This window comes from Schistosoma haematobium, chromosome 2, assembly GCF_000699445.3.
Source record: "Schistosoma haematobium chromosome 2, whole genome shotgun sequence".
Classification (NCBI taxonomy): Eukaryota; Metazoa; Platyhelminthes; class Trematoda; order Strigeidida; family Schistosomatidae; genus Schistosoma; species Schistosoma haematobium.
Window position 1 is genome coordinate 32,950,292 of NC_067197.1, and position 26,600 is coordinate 32,976,891.

Consider the following 26,600-nt stretch of genomic DNA (forward strand, 5'->3'; position numbering starts at 1 on the left):
CTGGACATCTTGAAACCTGCACCGAGTTTATCAGAAATTCGAATGTTACTAAGCGTCCTCCTGCCGCTTGGATTATTTTTTATGCTCGATGTAAATGTGTTATGTTCTAAACGTCTATTTCCAAGGTTTGAGGTTCATCTAAGCTCCTTTGTGATTTCATAGAATCGGTTGTTAATAAGCACGCTTTCGATGGTTTGCAAGGTTCAAATACATCGATGTGTGGTACATGGTCGGTCACGTGATTTTTGCCACTATTTTGGTCGTTGGTCGTGTCACAGTTACTACAACTGGGTGTAGCACTGAGGGAAATGTTAGTTGTACTATACGAGTCATTATTGGGACAACTAATCCTGGTTACATTTAAATGAGTATTTTTAGAAGAAAAAACATTGTTTACGATAAGGTTACTTTCTTATGAGTTTTGTATTTTAGGAGTTTCGAGAGCATTTGTCAGTTGTGCCATATTTACCAAGTCATATTTTCTCTCAAAATCAGACCTAATTTATGGTCTTCGGGATTAGAGTGCGTTTGTAAATTTGATGTTAGAGGTCTGTATTGAGTTTCCCTGTCATTTGCTGTCACGCGTTCTACCTGAAAGAATTTTAATATCCCTGAAAATTTGTTTTTATCCGATCGTATTCAAGAAAGTCACAAACTTTCTTACTTCCATAGACTTTTTGAATTTGAACAAGAATGGTGAGTGACTTTTTCAGTCTCGTGAACACACATATTACATGGGTTATATTGTTGTATTCAAGCGGCTTAGATCTGTTAATTTTTAGAACATGTGTGCCCGGTATGTTGAACAGGATCGCATTTCTGGATCGCCTTATTCTTCCCAATGCCTCTGAAGAAACGTAACTCAAGAAATTTTATGTGTTATTGGTTTGATCTGGGATTTCAGTGAGATTGGGGTTGACAAGAGATTTAAGCAGATTAAGAATGCTCATGTCAAGTTGCAACTTTTTCATGTGATCCATGTGGTTGAGATGACCATTGTCATCAGTGTTTATTAAGAGAGTCGTGAATATGTCTGAAACGGTGTCAGTTGGCAAAAACTTGTATGTTTCTGGATGAAATGAGTATCACAAGTCATTAGAACAGTTGAAAATCGTGTCAAAAGTAATGCTAGACTGCATCCTTTTCGTACTTTAGGCTGGATGCCTGGAGACAGGAGCATCCAAAGTTTTCTAAGGCATGATTGGAACTTGATTACTAGTAGACCGATTGAAGAACAAGTGTTTAAATGTAAAAGTGTCACTGTAGTCAAGGTAGACGACTCGAGGTAGTTCAGAAATCGAGACCTATGTTTGATACTAATGTGAGGATATAGTGAGTATTAATAGAGATGGCAAACTGGAGGGAGGGAAGTGGTAGGAAAATCATAGTAGAGATATAGTATGTAGACATATGTTTAGATGTAAAGTAGAACAAAAATGTACGTTTGAAAAATTTTGATTAAGAGATTTTATGGAGGGACATGCTTTGTATGTTGAAGCAATCTTGAACTGTCTGCATTCTCTACTCATCAATACTGAAGCATTATCATCTGTTCTGCTCTGGAAAAATCCTAAAAGTTGGTAATACCTGTTGGATGAAATTGTAAATATTTGTTCAGCCAGTGAGTTATTAATTAATTGGCGCAAGATAGTATTCAGTTCAATCAATATAAATGTGAATGCTAATCTGACCGTAATTAGATCACACAGGGAATATTGTATCACTTTTATATATTTCGGGATTTGAATAAATAATTGTCTTTCGTCTTTGTATTTTCACCAGCATCGTCTGACTCGCTGTTTACCATTACCAAGCATTTTGAGACTTTAGACGTAAGTGAGTATTTTTATATTTATTACTTACAAACATATTGTACTTATTTCCATGCAACACAGAAAATACCGACCCAGTCACGCTTGATGGGGACATATGGGGAGATATAATCTTTCACGCATCTGGGTAGCATCATCGATGAATGTGCAGGATCTGATGCAGACGTAAAGGTGAGGATTGGTAAAGCAAACACAGTATTACTACAGTAGAAGAACATATGGAACTGAAAACAACTGTCAACCAATATCAACGTGAGAATCTTCAATGCGAGTGTCAGGACAGTTCTACTGCACGGAACTAAAACTTAGCCGGATACCATGAGCAACAGCCTGTTGTAGGAGAAAAAACCAGCTTCCAGCTGACGAGGAATTTAGGAAAAGACACTGGAGGTGGATAGGACATTCACTAAGAAAATCAACAAACTGCATCACGAGGCAAGCGTTAACATGAGCTCGTGAAGGGAAACGGAAAAGAAGGCCAAAGAGCATATTGTGTCAAAAATTGGAAGCAGACACGAAAAGAATGGATGGCAACTGGAAGGAACTGGAAAAGATTGCCCAGGGCAGAGTCGCATGGAGAATGCTGGTCGTCGGCCTATGATCCTCCACGAGTGGTAACAGGTGTAAGTAAGTAACTTATTTACGTGGGCATGATTATCCACCTCATTTATAATACTCTCCCTAGATTTGTGTATGACTATCAGTGTATGTGACTGTCTATTCTAACACCTGTTTATTGACCAGAAAAGATGAATCATTCGTAATTCATTGGTTATGGACAAAACGCTAATTTCAAAACACTGCCAAATTAAGTGAACGAAATAAAAACATCCTCAATGGTGATCGAATTCTCATTTCAATCTAATTTTCTTTAGAGGGATCAATCGGAGGAATATATATGAAGCTAAATAGGTTTCAAATTTCATCACTATCATTTTGTAAAATCAAAAACGTTTTTATAATATCTACTGGAATCCATTACAGTCTTGGAATTATCTACCGACCGAATTAATATAATAAACTCCAAAGAGGAGAGTTAATATATTCTTAGAAACTCAGGAAATACCTTCATAAAGGTCCCCAGATAGTTAATTTGTTTTTGCTTAGGTTCATACATGAAGTTATTGGGATCGATTACTATTGGACACTGAAGCTCTTCAAGTTTAAGCTTTTACTATTCCGTCCACAACTGTCTATCGACTTATATGACTTACGAGATAATTGTGTTCTCCCGCCGCAGCCCGAATACACATATTTCGTCAGATATATATGGCATCATTGTGATTCCAGTATGATGACAATCATGAACCAACTGTAAAATATTATTCAATTTCGTATCCTATTCTTGGTTTTACTCCATTGAGCGATGGTTGAATAAAAGCCAACTACTAAACATTCTGAGAAAATCTATTCCAGATATTTTTGTGCAAGCGAACAGATGGCGAAAAGGGATGAACAAACATAGTATGTCTTCAGTTCCAGTTTGCAAAGGACAGGAGCCTGTGTTGGTCTTGTCAGTGGCGATCTCTCAGTCAACAGATGGAGCTGTCATTACATATTGAGGTAGCGAATTCCTTCCGTCGATGATTCGATGGGAAAGTTGATATTCAGCAGATAATTAATTTGTTCTGGGCGTGCGAAAGTTTTTAGAGTTTTCTCTTAAATTGTCTGTTTTGGAAGATGAGAAAAATAAGAGCATATCAGATGCAAACTTATAACTAAGTTCTTTAAAAGCTGTTATAACGTCGTCTCTGGTTCTTCTGTATGATGACGTAAATAGTCTTAGTTTAGCCAGTTGATTATCTTACGGGAGCTTTGCTATTCCAGAAATCAGCTTAGTTACCGTTCTTTTAATATTTTCCAACAGATCATGGTCTCTTTTTGGGAGGGGGCTAGCCGCTTGAGTGCTGTGTTCGAGTTCGAAACAAACAAATACTACATATTAAGTCTGGGGGGCATTAGCATCGACACAGCTAAAGGCTATGAACGTTGACCATACGGCCATAAAACCTTTAACGACTATCGCACTGCAGTGCGTGGTAGTTTTTAAGCCTTGGTTAACGATGACACATAGGTCATTGTGCGTCTAGAAAACAGATAGCTCAATGTTATTCATCGTGTATATATCTGTACCTCGATGACCAATATGTATCGTGATACGCTCGAGAGCATTTGTCAGCTATTGTCAAATTCCATACTTCTCGGATAATTTCCCCAGATGATTTTGAAACTTCAAACTACCACCTTCTATCGCTCTCCATATCTTGACATCGTCAGCATATAACGAAGCAAATGAAGATAGGAGACTGGGAGGGTCATTTGCATACAGGAGAAATAACACATTTCTCAAAACTGTACCCTGACGGATTCCACGAAGCACAGTTTCTTAGCTAGACAACTTCGAGTTCATCAGTACTCTTTGTCGACGCCCGGATGGAAATCTCAATATTCATACTAATAAGTTGCCTTCATTTCCTATGTTGCTTTACTTATATAACAGCTGGTCGTGAGGAACTTCGTCAAAAGCCTTACTGAAGTCAATATAAACTAAATTTATGGGTGGCTCTTGATTTTTAAGAATTCATCAACTCTCACGGTCTACTAAAAGGTTAGTGAGACATGAATAACCTGTTCTAAAGCCATGTTGCTTTAAAAAAATTCATCTTTTGTCCGGATACTTAAAAAATTCCCAGTAATCTTTTTTAAAGTCTGGAAACCCGCGATGACTAGGCGCACTGGTCAATCGTTCCAATTTTGTGTGTAATACCTGTTTTGAAGACAGGACATTCTGTGGCGTACTTTCAGTTATTTGGTAATCTACCTTGGACTAGAAACAGACTAAAAACGTGCTTGAAAGATTGGCCATAAAATTTGTTAATTCATTTAGTAACTTGAGTGCACCTCAGCGGATTCCATGGATTCGTCTATATTAAGCTTGTTAGGCAAATTTAACTCATTGAGTTTTTTAATGGCCACGGTATACAGTGTTCGTAAGACAGGGTTTGTATGAGCTGAAGGAGAGAACATCTCTATGGTATATAATGTGCTTAAATAATTTGTGGATAACTGAGGAATACCATTATCCTTCTGCACTAGTGATGCAATATTACTATCTTCTCATAATACTGAGAAGCCACCTGTTCTCTTAGTCTATGTAAGAGTGTAAGCAGTTATATCATTCTATAGACTTTCTAACGAGCTTTTTCTTTAGAAAATCTTCCGAACCTGAGGAGGGTTGAGACACTAATATTCAGAGTATCCCGATAATAAGATTTAGTCTTTTATTCCCTGTGGAAGAAGGGATACAATGTAATGAGCTTAAGAAGCGTTTCCATACGATGTGTACCCGCTTGAGCCTCACTGCCTATAAAATCTGCTCGAAGCGCAATCCTCGTCGGCTCCGTACGTTTTGTCGTTCGAACAAAACATTACTCATCCAACAAACAGTTAGCCTTCTGGTATTGACTAATGAAAAGTTTGACAAGTGCTGTACCGGTAGCATGGGAACTGATAACAAAGATGGCGTCAGTGTCATAGGTGATGTCACAGTATGTGCCAGACACCCAATTATGCAATACGCAATAGTGCTTTCTTTCCCGAAACAACTAATGAGTGATGCGTTATTAGATATTGATGGCCAAGTTGCTACAATAGTAACTGATGATCCAGACAAAACCATTATCGTCCCGAGTAGTTCTGATGTGGATGTTTTGACTGATGAAAAATGGATGAAGAGTAGGAAAGACAGCCAAAAATGACACCCGTGCAGTTGAAAAGTCCTCGGTGGATTCACATTCTGAGTGTCAGATTACTCCGCCAAAGTCCCTAAGTAAGACCTCATCAAACATTGTTGTGAGTCATTCGCTGGACTCCCGCGACTCTGATACAAGGGTAATTAACGGGAAGATGCCGGTAGTTAACGGGCAGGATCTGACATCAGGACTGAAGGCCGTGAATATGACGTTGAAAGAAGTTAAACCCGTTCCTAGCCTAATTATTTGGAATGTAGAGGGGTCAAAAGACAATGATCCCACAAAAAGACACACACGACCTACAGTTAGTGGAATCTTAATCAGAAGTGTACTGCCTGAGGAGGTTCCAGGGTTACATAACACGGAAGTGATATGACTCGGCAAATAGGTTGGAGGCGACACCCAACCAAAAAGGATATTGATGTTTGTATTCGGGAATTTCGAAGAAAGAGATGTTATATTGAAAAACGAACACAAAGCTCTGATTCAAATATTCGTATACGACTAGATTGACCGCTTGAAGTTCGAATAAAGCGGAAGAATGCTCTTACAGAGTTACGAACTCGAAAGCTAAATGGCGAAACGAAACTTACGGCTAAGGGTTTTCGGGTAGTCACGTCTTGGAAGCCAATGCTTCAGAGACCTGTATAGGTAAAACGAATGATCCCCAAAACACCTTAAATGGGTGCTACACGAACACACGTAGTCTTCAAAACAAAACGTCCAAGCTAAGTTTGATTGTGGATGAATTAAGTCCCCATGTGATTGTTTTCAAAGAAACTTGACTCACCGTAGACACAGACTGTTCTCTCATCATTGCAGGCTACATCTGTTTTGGAAGTGATAGATTTTTAGATCACAAAGAGGGGTATAATGTTATACATCAAAGATGCTTTCGTATACAGTTGACCATATCGAAGGCGCATGTTAGTGGTACATGTGAGGTAGCATGTTGTACGATTACGTCTAGAAACGGGTTAGTGGCTATAGGAGGAATATACCGTAGCCCGTGTTGTCTTGCTGAAAACCTTATCTTAAGACACATCTTTTCTTAGAGTAAGTCAGAATGTTTTCTCATAATTGGAGAATTTAACTCACAACATATCAACTGGATAGAGCTTACAGCTCCAGATGGGGGTTTCAATAGTGACCTTCTATCAACTATTATTCAGTGTGCTCCTGTACAGTGTATCGCAAACCCGACACTTTGACTTGGAACATGACCCGTCATTGCTGGACCTTGTCCTCACACACCACTGGGAGGATGTCATCGATATTCAGCACCTTTCCACACCAGTGAATAGTGATCACGTTGTAATTTAGATTTCGGACATATGGTATACAATTTGTATTTGCTCCACCGCGTCCTTGGCGAGTCAATATTTTTGGCAAACAGAGGCTGTGCTGACTTGAATGACTATTCGGTCGATGCGGGTAGACCGATCGAAGACGAATGGAATAAGTTTAAGGCCATATTCGAGTTCGTAACATCACCGTTTATTCCATGGTCAACACGTAAACTATCACATTGCACTGAATGGATTAATAAGGAAACCAGGAAGCTGGTGAAGTGTAGGAAACACTTCTGGGACTTGCTCTTTTAGATAGAACACGCATCATCTAAGTGTGAATATAAAAATCCGAAATATATGTAAAAAGACCGTAGCCAAATCCCGTACTATTTATGAACGACAGTCGGCATATGATAGCCTTTTTGTCTGAAATGATTGTTTTCGAATGTTAAACGGCGAACGAAACATAGTGATGGCATTTCCCCGTTAGTGCTACACGAATATTCAGAATTACTAGTTAAATCAGATCGGGAAGAAGTTGAGACTTCCCCAAACTATTATAGCGAAGTCTACTCTACATGTATTCTTACAAATACTTGTCCCAATCACACCGAGATCCCAGCCATAGGATCTGTGTATGTGACTGAGGAAACTATTCTTCCACCTTGTAAGATACCGGGCCCTGACGGGTTTGTAGTAAGCCCATTCAACTACTGTATGATTTATCTGCCTATTGTAATTTAGACACTTGACCCACTATGTAAATTTCTGTGTGTGTCTGATTGAGCACATTTCTGCACGTCAATTTTTAATCTATTCTCCCATTGGTTGTAATATACAGACAATCAATAATTTATCCACACTTGATTAACACTCAAAAATATGTATGGATTTCTAACACTCACACACACACTTGTTTTCCCTATGTGATTGCTTCCTGTTCGCTTGCGGATCTTACTAACCTTTAACAATAAACTCTCTGTATAAATGGTGTTCAGGCTTTTAAAAAATCTCTAGTAAATCCATAATTTTACTAGGAGATTGAGCCTGCATTAAATACTCAGTTAATGGGATACTAGCAATAGGGATCAGATACAGGGAAAATTAGCCTCTACATGTTACATCCACGACTGCCGTCATCTCTTGCTGACATTATTTCAAGACCGCTCTTCAACATGTCCCTTTCACTCGCTCAACTCCCTTGAGATTGGAAAGACGCTATAGTCGGTCCTACATTTAAGGATGGTCGTATATAACTACCCGTATGTTATTCTAACCAGCATAGTTGTTAAGTTACTTGAAAAGATAATCCGGGCTAAGTTACTAAGTCACATAGATTCGTACAATCTGTTAACTCCCGAGCAACATGGGTTGCGTAAAAGGCGTTCATGCTTGACTAAATTATTGCGAGAAAGGATTTGACAGCAGCCCTAGATAACGGTCTGTCTGTGGATGTGATATCCATAGATTTTAGCAAAATATTCGACAAGGTTTCATACTTAGGTCTTATGCAGAAGCTCTCGAGCTTCGGAATGACAGTTACTGTACAGGAATGGATAGGAAACTCCTTATGTGATCACAGACAGAAAGTGAGGGTCAATGGAACGCTATCTGAATGGAACCCTACCAGAAGTGATGTACCCCAAGGCACCATCTTAGGCCCTCTACATTTCCTTTTCTACGTTAACTAATTACCGTTGTTGCTTAAGTCGTCGACATTATTGTTTGCAGATGATGTCAAAATCTGGAAAACAATAAGAAGTGGAGCTGATCATTTTGATCTTCAAGCTGACTTAGACGAATTAGCTAGATGGGCTTGAGTTTGAGGCTTAGATATTAATTGTAGGAAGAGTGTGCTCATGCACATCGGACACCGTAATTGTAACCATTACACTATTGATGACATATCTCTTCCACGCGTTAATGAACATAAAGACTTAGGAGTAATAATAAGTCATGACTTGAAAACAACTACGCATTGCTACCAAAGGTTATCGTGCGTTATGGTCACTTCGCCGAGCATTCAAACGTTTTGACGAGATGTTTCGAATTTTATATCCCACATATGTAAGACCACACTTAGAGTACTGTATTCAAGCATCTAGCCCATATCTGATAAAAGATACTAACTTATCTGAGTATGTTCAGCGTATGGAGACAAATTAGTGAAGGGTCTTTCTAGACTCCCTTATGATGAGCGCCTAAAACGCCTAAATCTTTTCCCCTTGTCGTATCGTAGGACGCGAGGTGAACTTATACTGGCATTTAGTATCCTTGATTATGATTTGGGTGTTAGTATGTCTTATCTTTTTGCTCCCTCCAGCATTGATAATCTCCGAGGTCATAGCAAGAAGGTTCACAAACCGGGATCTAATAAACTTAAAGTGGGGTCCCGTTTTACCCATCGAGTAATCAATGACTGGAACGCCTAACACGAACATGCGGTATCAGCCCCAATAATAAATATTTTCAGGGAGAAGTTGGGCCCTCACTGGACGACAATCTTTCAGGGTTAACACAGGTTCACCAACCTATCCTTATAACAAAAGACTGTCTTTTCAAATTAGACGCATGTAAATTCACATAAAGGTTATGAGTATATGCAGATCACTACACGTTTGTCTAATGAGAGCAAATTCATTGCTCCAAAAAGTTTACTGTTTGGTTGACTAACAGATAACGGCCCGATTTACTCATGATATTCATGAGAATGAGCTATGAATAGGAGAAACCAGACTTTAATAAGATTCGGGACCGAACGATTTTTCCATATAATACACGACGAGTTCTGATGATAGTGCATATTGAGACAGAGGTTCATCATTATTTTGTATGAAGAAAACCAGTGACGTTTTGTCTTATGTTTCTGTTTGTCAAGACGGTGTTTTAATTGCTATATAATGATAGGTACAAGCTTTGGATTTTCGTGCTCTCAAGGTTATAAGGAATTTCGTGATGTCGACGTTTAACGCTGGGCCAGCAAATACAGGAGCTGCACCGTATGTAGACATATTCTTATATAAATTTAAAATAAGTGTGGAGCTCACTGCAGGCAAAATCCGTGAAATGATGGCTAATGCTCAAAGAGCAATAGCTCAACGGAAGTTTGAGCTTGGCTTGGTTGGTTTCGTAATTTTTGAAGGACTTAATTTATTGTTAGACGGAGAATGGTGCTGCCAACGGGTTGAATTTCCCCCCAGGAGTCATTCCTGATACAGAGACAGTTGATAAAATGAGACGAGCTGCTCAACTACAAGCGCAGATAAACGCTCGCTTGAACTCAGGAATTCTGAGTAGCCACTCTGTGAACAGTGACTCCAGGTAAAATAGTGATACGTCTTTATCCTTGTTCATTAGGAAGTCTAAGGATATTCCCAAGTAAGTAAATCACTATCAACTTACTATCTGGCTAGTGTGATATTCGACGAGCAAGGTAAAACTATCGATGCTTCTACTGGAGAGGAAATACAGCTTACTCACTACACACCAACACTCAAAGTATGTTAATGTTTATCAAATATGTTTGCAGGCCAATCTCAGGGCAAAACGAGCCCAGCAGTTCAAAGAGGTTCTTCAGACCACAACTCAGAAGAAACCTCAAAAGTCTTCAGTATCAACCATATTTTTTGATCCTCGACTAAGGTATAATCAGTTAGTAACGTAATTTTCTCAGAGTTAAGGCTGCTTCACGTCCAAAGCGGCAATTGAGTTTCCATGAACCTGGAAAGTTCGTCAAAATGGCTCAGCGCATGCGAACCAAGTTCCAACTTCAAGTCTTACAGGAATCTGTCGCCCAAGCTGTCAGAAAAACGGGTATCGCTAGTGCAGCCAAACTGTCGACCATCCAACCCAAACGTTCCGTCGACGAAACAGATATACCATTACTGGAATGGTGGGATGCTTATATTCTGAAGGAGGGTGTAACTAGGTGGGTTGTTTCTGTATAGTCTTATTTTCCTACCCCAGTTACTCCACCTTAGACGAACTAGCAATCCATGGCCTCCCTGTCTCTGCCGCAGTTAATAAGGCCTGGATCACAAGTTTGGTGGAACATCCAGTTAAGTTGAAGCCTCCAACTGATCTGTCCAAACCACCGGAAATACCATTACTCCTAACGAAGAAAGAGCGTAAAAAGCTTAGACGTCAAAACCGTCAGGAAGCTCAAAGAGAAAAGCAAGAAAAGGTTAGACTTGGTCTAATGCCACCTCCTGAACCAAAGGTTAGTTTAATGTCGTTTGTATATTGAATAACCAGTCCTTCATTTATGGATGAAAACTGTGTGCTATACCAGAGGTATTATATTTTCCCCCAATTAACCGCATAGTGCGTTTAGTTAGGCCTAAAAAACTGAATTTTAATGACAGGAAGACAATATCATTTCGACTTGGTATAACATATTCTTTACTGTTTGCGCTTTTTTATGTGTTGTTCGACTCAAGCAGTAATCGGAACTCAAAGTAAAACCTAACAACTCACGTATATCGTCTACATTGTTTTTCAAAACAGACTTTTCGAGAATGCAAACCGTCCCTATAGTATTTCAAGTTGATAAATTCAAACCTTCAGGGTTCAAATATTATTTTCAAGATGTACGCAGAATAACGCAAATCCTTCCATGTATTTCATGTTATTCAATCACTTCAGAGTGACCCCGACCGTTGTTGCTAGCTTGACACTGTGATCGGGCTTCCCTATCGTGATGAAGCAACCGAGCTATATTGGCTGGAACAACCGTTCCTCAAGGTCCTACCATGCCAGACAGGTTAGTTGAAGAGCGGTAAGACTAAAAGCAACAAACCCAAGGTCCGAAGGCGAAGTCGTACTGCTGACTGTACAGAGGTGTGACAGCAGTAAGGTGTTTCCTCCAGACAACCAGCATGAAAGCTATGATGCCTTCCCTCAAGGAGGGGTGGGGTTAGAGAAGGTCGACCCTAAAAATGCACACTTCGCCTTATCCCACGGGTATCCGTCTCCGGCGGTAAGGTCTCAACAAGTACGGAGCTAACACAAAAATTACCCACGAAATGGTCGCGTGTGACGGACCTCAAGCAGTTGTCCCTTGGGCACAACGGTCACGCGTTCAGGTCAGTAAAACCACTATTAATCCAATTTCCTTTTCAGGTGCCTCCAGAAGAACCCTTCCACGGTGTGGGCAATCGGGAATTAATAACCGCCCTCACCTCTAACAGCACTCAAGACCACTGTATTCATAATCAACCTTCCTCTTCAATTCCTATTATTCCTCCTACATCGACTTTCCACTTTAAACTCCCTCTTTTGGCTTCCTCCTCAAGTGTCATTGTAGTCAACGATTCTAGTGCGCAAAACACTATCCCAGGTCTACTGAGACCTCGCTCCAAACTACATATTGGAGCCTTCAACGTATACACAAGACGGCTCTGCAGACTAATAAAAGAAACTGGAATTAATAAGTCAAATGTAAGTCAGACTATTTCGGAAAAAGACGACACCCTCATCTGCTATCAGTCCAGGCGTTTAGAACGATGGGCGGAACATCTCAGAGAACAGTTCAGCTGGCCTTCAGCTAATCTACAACTACCCTCCATTCCCAGACAATGTGAATGGAACATTGAGGTAGGTCCCCCAACTCAAGCTGAAGTTCAAAAGGCTATAGTTAATCTGAAACGAGGAAGGGCAGCTGGTCCAGATGGATTGGCTCCAGAGGTCTTTAGGGATTGTGGTCTAATTTTAACGATTAGGTTGACGAATATTTTAGCTAAAATCTGGGAGTTGGACGTAATCCCATCTGACTGGTCACAATCACTGATCGTCTCAATATACACGAGAGGGTCAAAATCATCCTGTGACAACCATAGAGAGATTAGTTTGACTAACATAGCACCTAAAATACTAACCTCAATAATTATCGGCCGCCTAACTAAAACTCATATACTGCAAATACAAGAAAATCAGGCTGGCTTCATACCTGGCTGTATGGACCATATATTCACCATTCGTCAGGTTCTCGAATACAGGCATACTTTCGGCGTCCGACAATGGTGGTCTTTCTTTACTTAAAAGCAGGATTTGACTCCGTAGACTGCCATATTCTGTGGTAGCGTCTGTCATTGAAAGGCGTACCTCAGAAGTACATAAACCTTGTGAAGGCTCTCTACTCGAACACTACCAGTCGAATCAGAGCTTATGGAGAACTGTCATCTGCTTTTGCAACTTCAAGTGGTGTCCGTCAAGGCTGTCCACTTTGTCTATTTTTGTTTAACTTCATCACAGACCTACTGATGGAAATAACATTCTCGTCGACTGAATTCTCGGGCATTGGTCTCCTTCCAGGAGGTCCACTTATCGGCCTAGAATACTCAGATAAGTCCTGTTTGGTGAAGACGCTTATAAAATGCAGAGTCTTTTGGTAGCACTGAGCAACAATGCCAGAATGTTTGGAATGCGCTTCTCTCCCTCTAAATGCAAGCTGCCGCTTCAGGACTGGTCTGCGTCAACACCTGAACTAAGGATAGGGAGTGAAGTAGTCGAACGCGTTGATAACTTCACTTATCTTGGAAGTCTGATCAGCCCTAATGGGTTGGTGTCTGACGAAATCTCAGCACGGATTCGAATAGCTCGCTTGGCTTTTGCCAACTTACGTCACCTATGGCGAAGGTGAGATATCCGTCTATTAATAAAAGGACGAGTATACTGCGCGGCAGTTCGTTCTGTTTTACTTTACGGCTGCGAAACGTGTCCATTAAGAGCAGAAGATACGCATAAGCTACTAGTATTTGACCACAGATGCCTTATAAATATTGCTAGCATCTGCTGAGATCATCGGGTAAGTAATAGTGAGGTTATACGCAGGGTATTGGGGAATGATGGTAAATCATTTGATGAGGTTGTGAATCATCGTCGACTAAGGTGGTCGGGCCACGCGTTGCGCCTGCCTGAACACCGATCATCACGACGCGCAATGCTAGACGGTGTTGACGATGGTTGGAAGAAAGTTAGGGGCGGCCAAACCAAAACGTGGCATCAGTGCTTGAAGTCACTAATTTCTAGTCTGAGCCATGTTGGTAGATGCAGACTACTTGGTTGGGGTCCGCGTGACTATCGTAACCAATGGTTGGAGACTCTTGGTGACATGGCTCAGAATCGATCACAATGGCGTAGGTGTATACACTCTTTGTCTTCCCTTAAACTATGAGATTAAAATCGCTTCTTATCTTTCTTTCTACTAACTAATTCTTTCTTCCTGTACTATGTTCTTATATGGAATCTTTCTTTTATATATTACCACCATTGAATTAACTACTTCTATGAATCCGGTGTTCATCTTGCTGTGCTAATACGGTATGGCAACTTGAACCGATGCATATATGTGCCTGGTCCTACGTTGTAGCTGACTGACTGACTCAGAGTGATTAAACACGTGAACGTCCGCCACAGAAGTGATCTAGTTAAGTAACACCACAGTGATGTTTCAAAAGTTTGGTGGTTGGATTTACCAGTGATAGATACAGTTCGTTATAGTACCATGGTCGAGATGCTTCAGGTATACGTTCAGCTATCCTGTCATGAGCTTTAACTCACACGTAACATCATTTAATATGTGGGACTCAGTTTATTCAGTCCATTTTGTAAAGCTTGACATTAGACAGTACAGTACACGGATAGTACTGTTTCAAAATTTACACCAGTTGGGTCGTGACGTTTCACCCCTTTGATTTACTAGAACTACTACTGTTTGCTATGTTCAGTAGTACAAAATGTCCTTTAAACCAAGAGCAACTGTCAAGTCTGGACTTGAATTTCACTCGAACTCATTTAAAAGCCACTAACGTTTTACTTATTTATTTATTTGAACACAAATATTGGTGCAAAGGGGCGCCGAATGCATATGCACCACACAAGTCACTTGATTTGTGTGTGGGCTGTGATAATGCCTGAGTGCCCAGACCGAAGCAGGTGGTTTTCTTAGAGGGCCATACACCGAGCTTTTGACCTAAAGGTCTGGTCCACAAGGCGGTGTAGCATCCTAAGGAGATGCAGTCCCACGGTAGCCGGTGACCAACGATTGGTTCATACACCATTTGTTCCCTCAGGATCCTGAAGCCCATGTGCACCATTGGTTTGGAATCAGCATTTTCCAACTCATGTTAACTACAACAAAAAATTTGGCAACCGTATTGACAAGCCACCACTTTAGCCTATTCGTCGGTCGATTGACAAAACATTTCGAGTAGTTAAAACCTCAGACGAAGTGTTTCAGTCAATTATCTTAACCACTAAATTACCGCTTTAAAGAAAGATATTAAATTACTTCATAAATTCATTGACTGTTGGTCAGAATATTCAGAATTCCTGGTTTAGGTCTACAAGATAGTTGCTATTGGCAACTGGTGACTTCTTGTGGATGACAATTGGTTATGGTTATGGTTAAAGACAAAAAAGCCTTATACTAAATCTTGTGAATTAATATGACTGTACGAATGGAGGTTAAAGAAAGAGTATATTAGTGTCCAGAAGGTATAAAGGCTAAATTTTTAAAAGATTGGTTTAAATGAATAGTGTGAATATGGTTTGTTTGATTGTTCTGTGGATATCATAAACTTAAATAGGAATTCGGACGTGCCGGTGGTACTGATTACAGTATTCATTGTTTCATTCTCAAAATAGCTCCTGTCAACAATATTCTAGAAAACCGTTCCATTCATTTACTCTTTCTGACTTCCGGGGTATTCGTTTTAAACTCTCTCCTTACATTTCGCTTAATTGTCCTCAGGTCCGTCTGGCGAATTTGATGAGAGTCCTAGGGTCCGATGCTGTTCAGGACCCAAGCAAAGTGGAAGCGTATGTACGAGCCCAAATGGAATCCCGGAAACGAGCACATGAAGCCGCTAACGCTGCCCGAAAATTAACAAAAGAGCAAGCTCGTTACAAACGTATTAAGAAAATACGAGAAGACACAACTCATACCGTTCATGTAGCTGTTTACAGGTAATTCATTTATTTCTGTTTAGGTTTGCACTATTTACTTACACATTTAGTTTTTGATACACTACATCGTTATGTAAAACAATAACAGCAGTTGATCAAGTTCATACTACTTAGTAATTACATGGTATGAATGCTATGGTTATTACCCCGTGTTTATAATCACAAAGCAGAAAATTTTCTGAATTTATTGGAGCCTCTATTTATTGATATTGAGTATAATGGATATACAATAACAACAATAATAACAATAACAACTATTGAATGTTACTTGTTCAAAGTAAAACGGGGACCGTAATAGATATTTTCGAATCCAGTTTCACCAGTGTAAAAAGCTTTAGCATGGACAAAATAGTGTGAATGATAAGCTTATACTGATCCATCTCAAAAAGCACCTGGAATACCCGTGTTTTGAACTCATATCATTATTTTATTAGTTACCACAAACTGGAGTTGATGAAATTCGTCAGCAAACTAAACTATAACAAACAGTTTTGATCACTGTAACCCTCTAAAAATGGTTCAGGATTATTATGTATCTTTAAATTGATGTATTTTCAAATATTATCAGTCAACATGTTTTATATTGGTACTATCTGTCTTCTTTAGAGTAAAGGATTTTTCGAATCCATCTCATCGATTCAAGGTCGAGACAAATGCCAACCAGCTACTTATGACAGGGTTAGTCGCACTACACAGTGATTGCAATGTAGTGGTTGTAGAAGGGGGACCTAAACAACAACGGAAATTTCAACGTCTCATGCTTTGTCGAATAAAATGGCGCGAAGGTAAACGTGGGACAGTTGGTAATCCGTCGGGTTCTTTCTCTCACGAAGATCGTGCTGCCACATCTGAACTTGACAGTGACACAGGATGTCGTTTAATTTGGAAGGTACGTTTAGTCGCTTAAAATTTCGCTATATTTGTTTCTTGATATTTACTTTCGTAAAACTTCATCATGATCCTAAACATAAAACACTAAATAAATGTTACTCAGCAATACTGTAGTTTCATACACTGATCGTCTTTTTAGTTATTATTGATTTCGAGACATATCGGATCTTCAACCACATGTTCAGTGAGACTAAACATACTACGAAGAAGCTGTCTTAACTTATTCAAAGTACTCTTGTTCTTGTTAGATGAACGGAAGATGAGCTTAATGAAATTAGATTGTTTGAGTTAAGAGATTCGGAACATTCTTTGTCTTTTGATTCAATGTGAAAGTAGTATGTGACTACCAGTGATTCAAAAGGTATTTGCAGTATGGATGGTATTTATTTGTGAATTATCTCAATCGTAATCTAGATTCTTTAAGGCGAATCTCCAGCCCCTAAAACTTACTATGAAGCTGGCTACAGAAATTTGTCATAAACAGTCTCACTTCCCATTTCTCAGCGTCATGTAGTTAGATTCCTAGTCTAAATGTGGGGCTACGTGTTCATGTGGTGAAGTACGCGTGCACTTGATGCCAGTATTTATAAAGATGGCTATACAGCTGAATCAGTGTTTTCCATGAAGTTCCATCTAGTTGTGTTATATCTCAACTTGTGAATGATAGGTGAAAATGTTTTGACTAATTTAGGTGTTTTCATTTGACTGGAAAAACATGACCAATAAGCGAAAAATATGTTCCTTGGCTTCGACATTTTTTTATATCATCAGAGCTTTTCAGAGTCTAATGTTTTAGTTCTAACATGTATTGATGTCTAATTTTGCTCATATTTTTTAGGGTACAGTCAAACAACGTGCATTCGATAAAATTCAATTCAAAGCATGTCCCACAGAACTTTACGCACGCGAACAATTTCGTAAACGTGATGTGGAACACTATTGGGATCTTGCATACAGTGGAGCTATATTAGAAACTCTTGATAGCTAACATGTTTCACAAATGTTCTTAGACATTGTCTCTGTCAAACATATTCTGTTTATAAAGTGGTATTTTTGGTGTAAATACAAATGTACATCTTTCCTAATGTTTTATTGAATTAATGTTATGCAATAATGTGTTGTACAAAAAATCTCATTTTCTTTGGTAGATACCAAAATGTTTATGAAAAGAGTAAGATGTTTTATGTTGCGTTTGAACACTGTCTACTATTTCTGTTTTACATGAGTTATGTAAACACTTTTTGATGGTGAAAAACTGTTGTTTGTTTTGTTTTAAACATGTTTCTGTCGTTTTGAGTTCCGAATTGTTCTTTTTCTTTTGTCTATATATACGAAAGTTTTTCAATTCGTTATCTAATTCTATTTTCCCTGCACATTGTGGACTATGTAACATTGAAGTCTGTCATCTTGGGCTATCTTACTGCGAGTTGTAGATATTCTCTGGACAAAACGCTTAAACCTCGTATCATTTTGATAAGTTGGGAAGTGTATTTTGTAAAGTACTTTTGAAATAATAATTAGGATTCTCTGGGTTATTAGTCATTCTAGAAATCTATTTGAAATATTTATTTATGAGAATATATAAGTATTGGTTTCTTATAATTTTGTTGCTATTACCGTGAATTACTGATAATATTCAATTATCCTTTGAGCATATTTGGTTTCATTCGAAATTGAAACGAAAAACGTTTGCAACACAAGTGAAAGTGGTTTTGAAATTCATGTAACTGAAGAGTCGGTTGAACAGTTCAGATGAAGTAATTTCGGACGTAACTATATCTCCGTCTGAAATCACTGCACATGAAAATTATGTAGTGGCAAAGTTATCCAGTGGAATTTCTCCTGGTCTGCATGTTGAACGATCTGGGATTTCTGGCTTTAGGAAAGCCAAACAATCAGTTGCAGTAGCGAGATTGAAGAGTTAGAACTACCCACTTATTTCTTCATTGTTGTACAACAAATTAAAATTGTCAGCCGAAGTGAGTAATAATTTATCAGGATGCTAGTCGGAGGTAATGTTTTGTTTCTGTTGTCGGTTATACAACTCCGTGGCTTAAATCTGATGATCATTTGTTCACGTCGCCTAACCATGATAAATGTGGGAGATTATTTTACTAGTATGTTAATAATTTTGAGTGAACCACCAGTTGAGTCATTGTGTGTATGTGAAGGGGAGACCAGTTATAGTGAAATGATATTTGATTGATTTCAGTGTTTGTTTGTTTACTGAGTGGTAACCAGGTCAATGGCGTTCTCCCAGCCTCTGTTTGTACATAATAATGTAGGACATGCTGGATTTATTATGTGCAATGATTGTAGAAATAAATTTATTGATCAAGCTGTGCGAAGAGGGCGTTAAGGTTTATCCACTTTTACACTGAAGTTAGACTCATTGTATTATAAGTATTCCATGAAAAATCTAATTTCCAAAACGGCAAGTATCTGTATCTTTTATGAACAGCGATCGCACAACTACTACCTTTTGTTTTAGTCACTAACCCTTCTACGTCGATAAACTTAATTTATTTGTTATCTGTGTCATTGCTGGAATGAAGCATATGAAAATCAAAGAATTGTATGGTGTTTATCGTCATCTTTGTAAGAAATAAGCAGTCATTATTTGTTCGTGTGGATATTACACCGAGTGCCGAATATCAAACAAGTCAACATTTTCTAGCACATCCAACTGTATTGTTCAAATACTCGGTTGTTTGTTTGCTTTAACCAAATCTATTGCCGAAAAACTGGAAAACTTTCTGTAGTAATTGTTCTTGACCCACTTATGTCGTACTAATTGATCATCAACATTTCTACTCGGTTTATCGTCGTCGGGAATTTCATATATATGATTTTATAAGGTTCCAAAGCATACTTTATTTCTTTGAAGAACTACTTATCAGTATAATTCTAAGCACGGTAGCTGCATGTAGAAGTACTGCGATCTAACTATTTATCGGTGATTTTAATAACTCGGTTGATTCTGTTTTGAGTCCGACTGGAGCATGTCGAATAAGGATTTCTCCATACGCGTTTCACAGTTTGTTCTGTACACCTCGACGTTGATTGGTTCTCATTGACCTTAAATTTGTCATCGTTTACTCCTTTGTTTTGGTTGTGTCTCCCATTGATTTGATTTTTGTTCCTATATTTATGCATAATTTTCCTGATTGGTTGAGAAATTGAATCGACTTCAATGTGCTTGTTGATTGCTGATTGACCTGAGTGCCAGGCTTCTAAAAATTCTCTAAAGAATTTCGAACACTTCACTTCTATCTGAAGTTTGTGCTGACAATGTCGTTCAGGAGAACGATGAAAGCTCCACGACCAAACCATCCAGCTCAGAGAACAAAACTATCAAAAAGAATACCCTTATGGTTTCTCATACGGTAATTCCTTTATAGAGCTCTATGAGTGATTGCTGAATTATTTAATTCATTTTTAAGCTGAACCAACTATTTTTTCTTCATTCAATTAACCAATCACTAATTTAAACAAGGAACGTTAGTATGTTGTTGCTTTGTTTATCTGTTTGACAAATTTAATATGTAACCAACAGATAGAACTACAAAACCGAAAATACCCGAATTAATAAGGCGTAGATAATTCATCATATTAATTGTTGGTGGAAATTTACTAATCGCTTGAACATGTAATGTAGATTTTTAAATATAAACAGTTAAGACTAATGATAATCATATTCTCATATTGTATGTTACTGCATATTTCTTCACACATGAATATTGAGAAGGCATATCAGAAAGACATTAGAAGTTCCAAAGACCCTAAATATTTAATAACCATATATTAATAATCTTTTTGCATATGTTTTCTTAACCTAGTGGGAATTCATTTAATCCTGTTGCTTGAAGTACGAAGTGGATAAAGGAGGAGGGTTGGGCATGGGGTTAGCGATTTCATCCCGTAGAAAAATAACTCGCTAAAAAACGCTAACCAGAAGTAAAGAAATACGAAGTGAGAGTGTTCTCTTTACTGGATTGTTGCGAAAATATATAACGTGGTAGGGCTTCTCGATAATACTCATTTATTTCTGTTTTCATTCATCGATCTTCTGGTTTGTTAGCCTTAGACGAATACTATTACTAAGATGGTTTGAATATTCTTTAAAACATTTGAGTTTGAAGAACTTATTTGTTTCGTTATTTCTTTTTCTCGAACTGTGCTTATGTTGAAGGCTAATAAATCTTGCTAGTCGTACAGATTTTGATTATACCATTCTTAGTTTTGATATTGTTGGCCGAAAATATGTGGTAATTAAGTCTGTGTCCATCGGAACAATTTTTTTAAAAAAAGTTCATGGCATGATTTGTTTGCTGTAGATTACTGATGAACTGTTAAGCTTGTAATTATATGTGAAAATTATATTTGAAATAATCTCGGCGATTGAAATTTAAAATAATTTCAACATTTTGTCCAGCAAACTTGTTTGGACTTCTTCAGGGTGATAATCAAAATCAAATAATTTCTTTGATGATTTGATTTTGATTATCACCCTGAAGAAGTCCAAACAAGTTTGCTGGACAAAATGTTGGAATTATTTTAAATTTCAATCGCCGAGATTATTTCAAATATAATTTTCACATATAATGACTTCTCTATACCAGGCTCCCAATTTTTGTCAAACTGTTCGTTTTAATATTGACGAATGTTCGTATAAAGTGTTAAGCTTGTGTATATTTGTTTTGTTTAGGATCATACTTGTGAGACGTCTTAACTATTAATTCACTTAGGATTTCTGGATACAGTCGTTTGTGTCCTGTTGGACATTGTGTTATGCTGTATTTAACATTGGTGGTAGCGTTCAAGCTTTTACGAGTAGGCATTTCCACTGTAGCCTATTATCCAGCTGAGATAAATTTCACTTTATTTGGATTTACTTTGTCCATTACACAGTATACACATTTTCAGCATACACCGTCTCAAACAGTATCCGGATCAGTAACAAAAGATGAGCAACGTCATAAGGTTGAATGAAATCGAGGGGTTATTTGAAACTTTCTTCACTTTATGACAAAGAATGAGGTATGGTTGTCACAAATATCTACGAATTTCTATTAGTCTCTCTAAACACTATCATCTATAAATCTCAGTTGGCGTTATAACTTTGACGTACACATAAATATCGAAAATAAATAATTATGTCGCTAAGCTCGGTGAAACCTAACGCATAACTTAATGTCAGAAGATAGGATAAACAGTTAGAAATACATTATTGCATCTTCCCATTTTGCTTTAGGTCGTCATATTTAATCAGGTTTCAAGGTTCTGAAAATCATCTTACTATTTTATTATTTGTTAATATTTTAGGGACTACGCATATCTGTTTGTAAATCCATTGTTATTTCATAAATCTTTTGAAGTTATGTAAAGAAAATCAAGTAAAACGGTGTAACTCCATTTTCAATATAATACGCGGAATGCTGATTTTTGTAAGACTAATGTGATATAAAATTCACGAATGACTTTTTACTTAACAGTAAATTGTCTAGATGAGAAAAGTTTGTCTCTACTAAAGATCAAGACAGATGGGGTTCAAAATTAAATTTTAAGTAGCTCCATGTTAGAGCAATAGGTCTTTATGACTCAAGTTTACAATTCATTAATTACTAATGTGTAACGCTGTCTTTAAACTAGGTAATTGACGTATTCAAATTTGTATGATGAAATTTTTACAAGATCATAATTCGACGGTTAGCAAAAAAGTAAAGACTTAACATTTCTAATTATGTTCTCAATCCTTAGAGTACTTAAACTTACACTATTCAGTTGGGTTTTTGTTGTATATCTTGGCTAATAACAAATGAAGTGAATTGAGCCATGATTGAAGAAAGTCTAAATTTGTCAACATCTATGATTAAAAATTATAGACAAGTTGGGTTTATAATGTTTTTGATTTATAGGATTTTTAAAAACTAAGCCAAAATGTACACTTACTTTATCCAAGTTTGAAACTTCTGAGACATAATCACTACTCCCCTCCCCACAGATTTTTTAAGATCAGATCACTGATCATTTACGTTTTGTAGCGATCATGTTATCGTTTGAACTTCACTACTTGTTTGCATTTTGCTCATCTAGTTCATTTAAACTAAAGGACTATATTAATGAATAATAGCATATATCAGTGCATAATAATGAACATGATAATTATGAAATATTTATATCTACTTATAGTTTTAGCATTTTCTATAAAAGTTAACATATGATGTTATTTAAGTATAGTAATGTGATATTTTATTCTACATGAAAACTTGTTGCATTACTTCTCATAAAATACTTTTTAAAGGTGTATTTGTATATACAAATATATTTAAAAAGCTTCAAAATGATGTTTTCTTTTCACAGAAAAACTTAAAAAAATAAGATCATGTAAAATCTCAATTCAATGAAAAGAAAAACAAAAACATGAATAATATTTAAACGATACATTTCGTATCAGTAGGGTTTTTGTGGATATTATAGTAATTTCAATGGTTGAAATCATGAGTCAATTAGAGCTAGACTACCATGGAAAACTTGGAAGAACTGGACGACCGTTTCGTCCTATTGTGTGACTCCTCAGCAGTGCGCATACACGATCCCACTTCGCGAAATTTGAACCCAGAACCTATCAGTCTCACTCGTGAACGCCTAACCGTTAGACCACTGGGCTGGCCGGCATCTAACGGTGTATACATTTATTGGATTTGATTATCACCAAAGTTTGACTTGATAATTTAGAATAAATTAAGCATTGGAAAGATTTTTATAAATAAAAACAATATATATTTGTAATATACCGATGAGGAGAAAAATTAAATTTTTTGACGTTTCGTGACTCAGTGTAAGCCACTTCTTCAGATAATAAATATGTGATTATTAATGGATATTTTTTCGGAATAAGGTAAATCATTGAAATTAATTTTGCAAAGTAATTCTGCTTAAATCTCAAACTTTATGAATCCACAGAAACATTATTTTCATTGGGGAATTATTATTATTATTATTATTATTATTATTATTATTATTATTGAGGATAATATTGTAATTTCCTGATTTGCTTTAAACATACGATTTTCACAATTCTTTGTTGTTTTTCTTTCCAGATTTGGTTCTGGAATATAATTTTAAAAAAGAGAGTAGTGTAGTTTTAAGTAAACAGTGATTAGTTGGATACTAAAAACCAACCAACTAATTAAATTAAATTTGTTATGGGTTGAAAGTTTCTTGTAGTTAAATTTATTTAAAGTACAAATATTTTTTCTCTCTAAATATTCTCTTCATAATTCTTATTAGTGTTATTTGTATAGATGAAATATATCTTGTTTCATAAACAAAGATGGATGGTGGCTAGCAGTGGGATCCTAGGACGTGCGTTTCATCTTATTTGGGACTCGTCAGCTGGATGTACCTGCATCCCAGAGTTAATGCCTGTGACTTAAGGCAATATCGAGGCAATCCGTACAAAATGCACATATGCTAATAAGAGACTGGTCTTTTGCAGTCCTGAACATTAATGATATGATTCAAACAAAGAATACAAAAATGAATTAAAAATATCTCGTTTTATTTATCTAATTTGTGAATTAGTTAGTTTTGTCTGTATTTTTTTTAAATTAATGAAAAAGATTTTGTGTCTTATGAAGTTAGGAATAGAAGTTATTTTGAGAAAAAAACGTTTTGATTTTCATTTTTACTTACTCCTGTTACTCCCAATGCAGCATAGGCCGCCGACCAGCATTTTCTAACCCTCTCTATCCTGGGTCTTCCTCCGCCTGGAGCTCCTCTGGGGCTACTGCTGACCCCAATCTCGGATAAAGGAGGAGGGTCGGGCATGGGGTTAACGGCCCCATCCCCTAGAAAACTAACTCGCTAAAAAAGGCCAACCAGGAAAAATAATTCAAGTCTCATCAATAAATTGATTGATTTAATGGGGACTGATTTTATGAAAAAAAAGAATAATTTTCTAAAACCTAACAAAAAATTAAATTAAATTAATATTTGTGTCATTTGGATTGTGCATTATTTTCTAATTGAACTGAATTTACAGTAGTATGTAGTGATTTGTTTTGTAAAAAAATGTAATATAAATCCTAATTTATACGAAAGTTATTAAAAACCAGCTATACTAAAGTCAACTTTATATATTGTTCTAATGCTTATTTTCACATGTTTAACCATAACTTACATTAGTTACCTTTTTTACATTAAATCAATTTGTAATGTCTGCAAAATACACAATAACATCAACATTTTCCTTCAGAAAGATACAATACACACTTGATGGTTAGTTTTTATTAAATGGGAAGTAACTGACATACATAAAGGCTAAAGTTGTTTTCCGGCTTTATATGACGTAACAGTGATAAGAAAATACATTATTACAGAATCTTGATAACTTAAATAGTAGTTATTACAATTTCAGCTTTAGATGATTAGTACGTTTAGTAATCCCTTTGTTCATGAAACATAATGATGAATAGAAGAAAATTGGGCTAAATTAGATACTTTTTACCTCATGACATTGTCATATATCGAATCCTTTTAATTGAACATATATTATAATGAAAACAGTGCATATATATGGTCTCAAACACATATCTTTTTAGTTTTTCCACCTAGTTGTTTAATTAGATCCCTCTGTTTAGCTTTTCCTTATCTTCAGATGTGAACAAGTAATTTTAAGCTAAATATCACTTAACCGTTTTATTTTACTCGCCTTCACACGCTCAGCAAAGGATGAATGTCCTCGGATCATCATCAAGGCAATTCTACTCATTTTTCTTGTTATCTATCATAACATTTATTTATCTTTAATCTTATTCAATCTTTGATGTCTTCGGCTTTCTTTTCTTCTGTTACTTACTAGAAGTTTTATCATCTGCGAAAAAGTACAGGAACCCTTAAAGTAGTACTCGTAACTGGTAGTGTTAATTTTTTGAAAACGTTTACTAATTTGACCATTTTTGTCTTGGAAACTCAATTTTTTTGGTGCTATTGACTAAGGAACACAGAAGAGTGATTGTACTTATCAATATTTTGTTTTCCTTTTATTCTCGTGACCATAAAAATAACTTTGGTTCGATCAGCGATTCATTATCACTTTCCACAGTAAGGATATCCTATCAATTCTCTGAACTCTTTAAGGAGAATGCTCACTGACAAATGGAATAAGTTATCTCACTGATAAATTTACTGAATTCATATTGTTTACTTATGAAGCACCCTGACGGTTTATTTATTCATAATTTGTTTGAAAAAACGTTCACAACATTTATACTAGTAAACGAGTTAGTCACTCCTATTAAGAGTGGAATGTATGTCATTTATATTGAGATGACTATCTGAATATTTTTTTGGTTGCATAGGAACCAAATATTTCAAATTTCGATAAGTTTCTTGATGAAACATTGGATAGGATATCAACAGTCCCTTTAGATATATTATACGAAAAATATTTCAAATACTCAAGACTAGAAGGGAATCAATCAGTTACCACGGATGAAATTCAATATAATGAGACGACAAGTAGTACGTTCAATTTTCCAAGTTCAAGTGGTAATCATTTGAAAGATATTTCGAACGGTAACAACCGTAAAAATAACAAAAAACGTTCGTTCAAAATTTCAAGGAGCCTCGTAATTGGAGACGCTGATAGTACACACTGTCCACGCATAAATATTATTGAGAAACAGGATTTACCAGGTACGTTTTTGGCTTTTTGAGAATGTATAAATCCGGCATTGGTTAATAATATTATTTTTATCACTATAATCAGTAGAAATAAATTAAACGGCACAGTGGTCAATGAAATTAGCTTACAAATGAAACTTACCTACTATGGTATACTTGTTCCAAGCTATTTGCAT

General features: G+C 36.9%; 1 protein-coding gene across 2 annotated transcripts in view; it reads left to right on the forward strand.

The window, feature by feature from the left end:
- The first annotated feature begins 9,776 nt into the window (after positions 1 to 9,776).
- Positions 9,777 to 26,600, forward strand: part of PRPF3_1 (U4/U6 small nuclear ribonucleoprotein Prp3) — a 31,177-nt gene continuing 14,353 nt past the window's right edge. The window contains exons 1-13 of one of the 2 annotated variants that reach the window (XM_051214992.1): positions 9,777 to 9,875; positions 9,912 to 9,996; positions 10,037 to 10,197; positions 10,234 to 10,254; positions 10,290 to 10,374; positions 10,406 to 10,518; positions 10,550 to 10,804; positions 10,843 to 11,095; positions 15,629 to 15,843; positions 16,450 to 16,732; positions 17,573 to 20,120; positions 26,100 to 26,262; positions 26,305 to 26,436. In XM_051214992.1, coding sequence (XP_051068178.1) covers positions 9,832 to 9,875; positions 9,912 to 9,996; positions 10,037 to 10,197; positions 10,234 to 10,254; positions 10,290 to 10,374; positions 10,406 to 10,518; positions 10,550 to 10,804; positions 10,843 to 11,095; positions 15,629 to 15,843; positions 16,450 to 16,732; positions 17,573 to 17,722 — 1,665 coding nt within the window. In that variant the 5' untranslated portion in view covers positions 9,777 to 9,831 and the 3' untranslated portion in view covers positions 17,723 to 20,120; positions 26,100 to 26,262; positions 26,305 to 26,436. Of the gene's footprint in view, positions 9,876 to 9,911; positions 9,997 to 10,036; positions 10,198 to 10,233; positions 10,255 to 10,289; positions 10,519 to 10,549; positions 10,805 to 10,842; positions 11,096 to 15,628; positions 15,844 to 16,449; positions 16,733 to 17,572; positions 20,121 to 26,099; positions 26,263 to 26,304; positions 26,437 to 26,600 lie in introns of those variants that run through there. The other variant, XM_051214993.1, reaches the window with a different exon arrangement.